At 45.5% G+C, this 9,228-nt stretch overlaps 1 protein-coding gene across 5 annotated transcripts in view; it reads right to left on the reverse strand.

Moving 5' to 3' along the window:
• Positions 1-2,083: 2,083 nt before the first annotated feature.
• Positions 2,084-9,228, reverse strand: part of TPST2 (tyrosylprotein sulfotransferase 2) — a 54,899-nt gene continuing 47,754 nt past the window's right edge. For 3 of the 5 annotated variants that reach the window (XM_023513299.1, XM_023513296.1, XM_023513298.1), the window contains 2 exons: positions 8,538-8,588; positions 2,087-2,601 (listed from right to left, as the gene is read on the reverse strand). In XM_023513299.1, the coding sequence (XP_023369067.1) occupies positions 2,455-2,601; positions 8,538-8,588 (198 nt within the window). In that variant the 3' untranslated portion in view covers positions 2,087-2,454. Of the gene's footprint in view, positions 2,602-4,568; positions 4,618-8,537; positions 8,589-9,228 lie in introns of all 5 variants that reach the window. The other 2 variants (XM_023513297.1, XM_003789843.3) reach the window with 1 other exon arrangement.

The following is a 9,228-nucleotide window of genomic DNA, read 5'->3' on the forward strand; positions in this document are numbered from 1 at the left end:
CAGGGTTGACTCCACCAAAAAAGTTAGCAAGTATGCCTTTCACCTCAGCAATTCTATGTGTCATTTTGCAGAGATACACTCATAGGCTGTATGCACAAGAACATCCACTGTAGCTTTGCTGCTAGTGATGAAAACTGGAAATGGCCTAAGGGCCTAGCAGAAGTAGAAGGCTCAAAAAAACATGGTTTGCTCTAAATACAGGCAGCTGGTAGAAGGAATAGTCAGATCTGCACGTGTTTACATAGAAAACCCTCTAGGGTATTTCAGAATAACCCACTCAGTGTTTTGTTTTTCCTACACTGGGGTCTCCCTCCATCATCCAGGCTAGAGCACAGCAGCCTTAAACTCCTGGGCTCAAGAGATCCTCTTGCCCCAGCCTCAAGTAGCTGGGACTACAGGCATGCACCAACATGCCTGGCTAATTTTACGGGAGGGGGATGGTTTGCAATGGCAGGGTCTCACTATGTTGTTCAGGCTTTTCTCAACCTCCTGGCCTCAAGCAATCTTGGCTTCCCAAAATGCAAGGATGACAGGCACCATGCCTGGCCTAGAAGGATATTATTTTATGCATCATTAACACTACATATTTAAGTATATTTATATGTATGGAAATTTATAGGAAGTCTGGAATATTATGTTCCACACAGAAAATGGTAGCATTACCTTTAGGGAATGAAGGAAGATAGTAAGGGGAAGTATGAACGAGGCCTCTTGCATCTCACTATAAATTCCTCTGATTGTTTCATGTATAACACATGCATGTCATATTCACAGATCTTTTCAGATCAAATCAGGAAGAATAAAATGGGAGATTCTGAGACTTTTTTACCCACCCACCCCCACCACCCACCAAGGGTCAATTCTCTTCCTTTCTCTCCTCGTATTTTTTTTATGTTCTTTCAATGTTTTCCTAAGCAAGCAAATGACTACCTGGGGTCTTCATGGGTGGACCTGTCATAAAAGGTGAAACTCCTGGAACTGAGACACAGTGGTTTCATCGAGGGGAAGGAGACGCACAGCTGTGACCAGATGCTCAAAGACAAAGCACCACACTTGGCAAACTGAGCAGGAGATTGGTTAATGACCAGCAGACAAAAGGAATCTCACACCCTCAAAACTTTAATTGCCATTCTCCTGCAGTTGTAAGAAAAAAGAGCTGCCTCATACTGAAGGCTCATCTGGTACCAAGCACCACTGACAATGTCACCCATCAGTGGTCCCTAATAAACTCATGAAGTTTTAACTTCCCCATTCCACAGATGAAGAGATGAAACTGTTCTGGGCCCAGTCGGTCCCTCAGCGTTTGAAGACTGCTTGGTAAAGTGTTAACTAAGCAGGCTTGGTGTGTCCAAACCTGACACAATTCAAAGAAAGGACTGGTCTTCATGGGTTCCTAGAAGATAAGCCCTTAGAATATGCTCCCTAAAAGTGGCATCTTTATATATCTGGGGGCTCAGGCCATACCAGGCCAGATAGTCAAGTAGACAGTTCAGCTATGCCTTGCCCTACCTATAGTCTCCAGTTTTGGTTGTCACCAGTCTACTTGACAAAAGGGACTCAGGCCATACCAGGCCGCTAATAATGGTGGAGGTCTTGGACCACACTGTACCATTCTGATTGCTGGAGGGACTGGCAATTGAGTAACTAAGATTAGTATACGGTTGCCCCATGCATATTCCTGACCTCCAAAAACAACCTGGACAAGAAGGCCTGGATAAGGCTGGCAAAACTTTGTACATGTTGTCACACTTTGTTGCTGGCAGAACTAAGCACATCCTTAAGACTCTACTGGGACAGGACAACTGGAAACTTGAGGTTGTTCTCTCCTGGACTCCACCCTATGCACCTTTTTCTTTTGTGGATTTTAACCTGTATCCTTTTGTTATAACAAACCATTAACTGTGGATACATCAGCGCTTCTGAGTCCTTCCAGCAAATCACTGAACCTGAGGGTGACCTCAGGGACCCCAGACACAGTTCAGCTATGCCTTGCCCCTACCTATAGTCTCCAGTTTTGGTGGTCACCAGTCTACTTGACAAAATTCAATATGAAAAAAAGGAGGGGAAAAAAACCTATTCACACCAGTAAAGTAAGACAGAGACACACGAGCCCCTGTTCACTTTATTCAAATATTTTTTTTTGCCTATGAAACTGAGTAGAACTGAGGAGGAATCAAAGAAATTCTTATATATTAAATTCTTAAATAGATTCTTTGAATTCAGAGTAAAGATCAATAAGAGAGGCACAGGTTGTGGCCCTTGTCCCAGCAAACAAAGCCACCAAGGCAGTCCTGCACATTAAGGAGGATGGCAAATCCACTTCTTAAAAAAAAGTTCTTGAGGGGAAAAAATATAAAATACCTAAGTTTCAAAAGCCGGACTACTTTCCATACTCTTTGCTCTCTACCCCAGAGTGTCCAAAGACAGAGAGTCTCAAGGTATGTTTTCAATGATTCAACTTTTGCAAACATATGCAAATGCATTCCTCATTAGCAGTCCTGTTTTGGCAATTAATTGCAAGCAATATGCTTGGATTAGAGGTCCGATTTCCATTCGAATGCAGTTTCTTCTCTTCTTGGCATCAAAGCCATTTGCAGAGATCTGAAAGAGGGAGAAGACTGCGTGAGGCCCGAGTAACAATTCTGAAATAGATCTTTTATATTTATACGTGTGATTGCAGAACGTATGGTCTTCATCCATCCCCATAAGCATGAAAGGTTTTATACGTACATCCCATATGGCCAGAGAGAACTTCACTTTAAATGTGTCTTTTGAGTTCTTACCCATATCTCAATTTGCATCCATTTGACCTCAATGATAACATTTTTCTTATTTATGAAGAGCAAATGGCAGTGATTTTTTTTTTTTTTTTTGAGACAGAGTCTCACTTTGTTACCCTCAGTAAAGTGTCACAGCTCACAGCAACCTCAAACTCGTGGGCTCCAGTGATCCTCTTGCCTCAGCCTCCCAAGTAGTTGGGATTGTCTGCCCACCACAACACCCAGCTATCTTTTAGAGATGGGGTCTTGCTCTTACTCAGGCTGCTCTTAAACTCCTGAGTTCAAGCAATCTACTTGCCTTGGCCTCCCAGAGTGCTAGGATTGGAAATGGCAGTGATTATGATAAACACCAAGGAATTTTAGCAGGCAAGGGAGGGATGAACATTTGTTAAAGGCCAATTTTATGCTGAGGATCAATGAAAGTACCCTGTATGTGATTATCTCATTTAATCAATAAGTTGAGGAATAAATCTGATTTTATCATTCAGAAGGTCCAGGACTCTACAATGAATCTGCAGAAAGCTAGCCAAGAGAACAGAGTTAGGGTGCGACAGAAACTAAGAGAAGCTTTTTAAGGTGAAGGTTCTTTTTGTTGGAATTAAATAGAACTTTTGGATTTTAGTGCAACTCAGGACGAGGACGCTGACAACCAGAGAACTGTGTCACAACTAGGCTAGTGTTCCCAGCCTTCCAGGCCAGGGCAAGGTGAATTCAAAGAAAACCTTAAAAACATGCCGATTATTTAAAAAGAGATAAACAAGTTAAATATAAGAGTCCAGGCTAGAAGCTCTTTTTCAATGGAAAATAACAGAGAATGTGCAAACTGGTTCTGCACTCTCTATGAGGTTGTCCAGTTTCCTTGAACCTGATCAGAGGCAGGGGGACATAATGAAGTGAGCTCACTCAGGGAGCCCTAACTCCAGTGCCTGGGTCCATAGTGGGGGTAGAGCACTTTACAATTCCCAAACATTCCCACCTAGGCCAGCTCACTTCATCTCATGGCCACCTCCTGGATGAGCAGTGATGAATCTACATCCTCCAGATGTGGGTAATAGAGGCTGAAAGATGTTAAACCCTGGAGAGTTCTTAAATCTCTGAAGTCCAAAGTCTCTTTCCCTACTCCATAGGGAAGTATGAATGGATAAACATGTACTTAAAATTGTTCACTAAAAATAAACTCTAGGGGGAGATGGCTTTTGGGGGGAATTCTGTCACTTGGTGACTAGCCTCAGGCAAGTCAAAATCCCATTTTTGTACTTTGGTTTACTCTTCTGTAAAATGGGAGAATCATGTCACCTACCTCTCCTAAAGACGCTGGGGGTTAAATGAGTAACACACAAGGAGTACTTGGCCTCATGCCATGGGGGTTATTCTTAGAACAGAACTACTCGCAACTATAATGAGAACATTAATTGCTTTGGGCCAAAGCTAATGCTATTTGTAGAAGCCAGACTGGCAGACAGCATTCTGTGCAAAAATAGTTCCAGAATCACCCCCCATCATCACAGGGGTCCTTCCTGCCCGCTCCCCAGGGGCAGATAAACCTTTCTCTGGTTGGTTCTCCATCCATCCCTGCCACCACCGTCCTTGATCCAGAGCTAGGAGACTAAGCCTTGATTCTATAAATAGCTCCCCTGAGCCTGTCACCATGGAAACCTGATGGGGCCAGGTCAACCCACCCTGATGGACACTTCTCCCCAGGGAGGCTCTGGAAGGACAAGCCATGTAGGAAAAGTGGCTTCTGGGCTCAGAAGCGGCAGGAGCCCCCAGTGAAGTCCACAGGCCTACCTGGAAATCATGAGCTCCCTAAGGGGGAGGAGGTGCTGTTCCGGTTCACCTGCAGGAAGACGGCAGAGAGAGGGGTCACAGCCAGGTAGCTGCCCTGAGGTTCGCCCGCACCATCCCTGCATCATGCATGCGCTCAGTCACTCAACAGTATTTACTGCACACCTACTACGTGCCACGCGCAGGTTGCAGTGAGCATGACAGACCCAGACAGAGCTGGGGACTGAGCTTGTTCACCATGGGCTGATATGAGTGACAGAGGTGTTGGCACTCATTCAGAAACAGTGCACAGGAGAGGACTCCACAAGATGACAAGTAAACTGCGGTGACATGGTAACACAAAATAGACATTGGTCTTTGTCCCCACTTCCTGGCACACAGCTCCTTAAAATCCTTGGGATATATGCCAATGAGATGACTAGCAGCGGGGGGCCTAGAAAGCTGCAGGATGGGGGGCTGGTTACCGGTAAGACCAAGATGTGATTAGAGGGCTGGAGCTTTCAGCTACATTCTCAGCCTCCCAGGAGGAGAGAAGGGCTGAAGATCACGCCAACCACCAATGGCCAATGATTTAATCAACCATGCCCACATAATAGGGCCTTCCTCACAACCTCTAAATGACAGGGTGTGCAGAGGGGGACTGGGAACACACTGAGAGGCTGAAAGGGCATGGAAGCTTTGTGATACCATCCCCTCCCCCCGCCTTGCCCTGTGTGTCTCTGCCATTTGGCTCTTCCTAAGTTGTATTCTTGTGATAAATGGGTAAGTAAAGAGTTTTTTAGAGTCCTGGGAGTTGTTCTAGTGAATTGCCCAATGGAGTGAGGGGGAGTGTTCTTTGGTTTGTAGTTGGCTGGGGAGAGATGCAGGTAGCCTGTCCCTCGCCCCACAGCCACTGCTGCTGGCATTGGAAGTGGAACGATCTTGTGGGACAGAACCCCTATGTGGGGGCTGATGCTAACTCTGGGAGTTAATGTCAGAACTGAATTGTTGAACATCCAGTTGATGCTCTGATAATCAGAGAACTGGCTGTCAGTGTTGGAAGGCACCATAAGCCAATAGCTGGAAGATGAAAAGTAGGTCAGCGCAACACAGATCTGGGTAGAAGAACATTCCTGGTAGAGGGAACAGCTAAGGTCTGGGAGCAGGGAGGCTACTGGAGCCTATGAAGTAAGTGTGCTTTTTTGCATCTATTGTAATTCTAAGGGATGAGCTGCTTTGTTTTCTTTTCCTTTTCCTTTCTTTCTTTCTTTTTTTTTGAGACGAGTCTCACTCTGTGCCCCAGCCTAGAGTGCCTAAGTTTCATGGCTCATAGCAACTTCAAACTCTTGAGCTCAAGTGATCCTCTTACCTCAGCCTCCCAAGCAGCTGGGACTACAGGTGCCTGCCATAACACCTGGCTAGGTTTTCTAACGTAATCCCACAGTGCTAGGATTACAGGTGTGAGCCACTGTGACAGCCCTGTTTTGTTTTCTTAGTATTTTCCTTTCTTTTGAGTTTCACTGACACCATTTTGGATGGCTACATGGTGTTCCATGGCATGCATATGCTACAACTCACTTAGTGGCTTCTCAAAGACAGTTTTCAGGCAATTTTTTTAAGAGATAGGGTCTTGCTCTGTCACCCCAGGCTACAGTGTGATCACAGCTCACTGTAACCTCCTGGACTCAAGCGATTCTCCCACCTCAGCTTCCCGAGGAGCTGGGACTACCAGCACCTACTATCACACCTGGCTAATTTTTTTATATTTTATAGAGATGGGGTCTCGCTCTTGCTCAGGCTAGTCTTGAACTCCTGGCCTCAAGCAATGCTCCCACCTTGCCTCCTGAAGTACTGGGATCACATGCATGAGCCACCTTGTCCGCCTCAGCATTATGTGGAATAACGTCATAGACAGAGTGTAGGACAGTGGGGCGGATGAGAGTGTAAAGCCTGACACAGCGTATTTACAGGGCAGTCCTCCTGAGGGTAGGGGTGGTTCACGATGACAGGCATGTGCCATTCTTCATATTTCCGCCCTAATAGCAGCAAAAGCCAATTCCAATTCAGCTAGACCTCTTGTCTATGCTGTGCACCGCAAGAGTGTGTGAACTGTCCAACCCTTTTATAACACACTTATGATTTAGGAGTTTTTAAAAGATCTAGACCCTTCCACCCACTGATTCTACTCCTTAAAATTGTATTCAAAGGGCAGCTCGGTGCCTATAGTTCAGCAGCTAGGGTGCCAGCCATATACACAGGAGCTGGCAGGTTTGAACCCAGCCCGGGGCCTGCCAAACAATGACTACTACAATCAAAAAATAGCCGGGCATTGTGGCGGGTGCCTGTAGTCCCAGCTACTTGGGAGGCTGAGGCAAAAGAATCACTTAAGCCCAAGAGTTTGAGGTTGCTCTGAGCTGTGACACTACAGCACTCTACTGAGGGCGACATAGTGAGACCTTGTCTCAAAAAAACAAAATGTATTCGAAGGGAATGGTTCAACAGAGTCCTCTTACGCTATAGAAGAAAGGCAAAATCAGGATGCTGTGTGCATGACCTCTTGCCGGATACTGCAAAAATTGGGAACGCCCTTAGAGAGGCAGCGAAGTGTATGTGGGCACATGCTGCACCCTTTGTAGCCATCCAAAATAGTGCCAGGGAAACCCCAAAGACGGACAAATAGTAAGAAAACAAAACAAAGTGGCTCAGACAATGGAACTGTCACTCATTCAAAAGTGCATATTCAGGTGAACAAAGGAAAAAAAAGACGACATGCAAAAATGAAGAGTTTCGGGCTGAGGCTAATTCCCCTCACCCCTACTTCTGTTTGTTGTTCTGGTGACATCATCTTTTTGGTTAAAACAATTCTGACCATAGTTTTAGATACACAGGAGCCAGCGAAGGGTGCCTGCCCTCCGCCCTCCCCCTATACCCCTTGTTTGACAATTCACTAGAGAGTGAACCCCTCCCCAAACAACTGCTCAAAAGCTGTCCCCAATTTGATCATTAATGAGGACTAGACTGCCATAGGGTGGCCCACCCTTTATTATTTTGCCAAATTAAACACATGCACAAACTCAAACTGCTAATTTTAGTGCCACACCTTCATTTAAAAAGCGGCATTTTGGCTGGGCATAGTGGCTCACACTTGTAATCCCAGCACCTCTGGAAGGTCAAGGTGGGAGAAGGGAGGATCGCTTGAGCTCAGGAGTTCGAGACCAGCCTAGGCAAGAGCGAGACCCTATCTCTACTACAAATAGATGTGGTGGCAGGCGCCTGTAGTCCCCGTTACTCAGGAGGCTAAGTAATTTTCAAGCAGAAAGATCACTTGAACAAAGGAGTTTGAGGTTGCTGTGAGCTAGGCTGATGCCAAAGCACTCTAGTCTGGGCAACAGAAGGAAAGACTGTCTGAAAAGGGGGCATTTTAACACCCAATAGGAGGCCAGCTATAATGTTGGTAAAGGGGAAGCCCATGCTGTGTGTCAAAGGCTTCCCTCTATCAGCAATGACGCGGAGCAGGGACTTCTGCCACAGACACAGGTGGGATTCCTGGGAGACATAGGGGGTCGGGGTGATGCAGTGGGACATGCTAGTGTGTGTGTACATCCACATGTACAAGCATCATGTGACCCTCATGTTGCTCATTTTCTGGTACACTGATGGAAATTTTACACTGGGTTTTTGTTTAGGAAGTGCAGCTTTAATAAACTGAATTGGAGGCTAGAGATAGACAGTATAAGAGAAAGTGCCCAAGAAGTCCCTCTAGTTGCATTCAAGCCAAAAGATAAGGGGACAGACTTCTCTGGCAAAGGGACTGCTGAGATCTGGCCCAGCCAGAGCAGATGCTTAGAGACCCTTTGGCCCAGCCCCCCTCTCCCCTTTGGATGATGGGGAAACTGTCAGCCAGAGTGGAGAAGCAAAGAACCCACAGGCATGCCGCAAGCTGGTGATACCACCAGGAAAGACAGAATTCAGAATTCCCTTGGAGTTTCTAACCTGAAAATATCCTTTCAGATTGGCTGGTGTTTTATAGTCCCCTTTCAAGACCTAAAAAAGAGAAAATAAATATCAATACTATGGAAGTGATTGAAAAATAAAATTTAGTCTGTCCAGCACAACTACCCACTACCCACCCATACATACATCCCTCCTCTATCCTTCCAATAAACATGTACTGAGCTCTCGTTCCAGGCATGAGTCCAAGTCCTTAGCAGGATATTAACCAGAAAATTGAAATTATCGTTCTCCCGGAGCTTCTCTTCTAGAGAGGTCACCAGATGTTACACAAGTTACAATAAACACAAATAAACAAGGACATTTCAAGCTGTGGGAAGCATTATGAAGAAAGTACCACAAAAGGGCTCTTCAAGAACAGACTTATCTTCGCGGTAACAGCAAAGCCACTGTAAAGATTAAACCCAGTATCTGGCACTTGCCAAGACTCGAGGAATCCCCCAGAGAAGAAACCTTCTTAGAAGAAAACTGGAAACGTCTCCCATGCTAAAGAAGCAAATAAAAAAACTCTGAAGAGATGACCTGAACCCTCAGTGCTCATCAGAGTTACTTATAAAATACACACAGTCAGGCCTCACTCTGAGAGGCAAACTAGGGACTCCTACCTTTTATTTGTTTATTTATTTATTTATTTTTGAGACAGAGTCTTACTATGTTGCCCCGGGTAGAGTGC

Source organism: Otolemur garnettii, unplaced genomic scaffold (genome assembly GCF_000181295.1).
Source record: "Otolemur garnettii isolate 467f Iridium unplaced genomic scaffold, OtoGar3 scaffold00038, whole genome shotgun sequence".
Taxonomy (NCBI): Eukaryota; Metazoa; Chordata; class Mammalia; order Primates; family Galagidae; genus Otolemur; species Otolemur garnettii.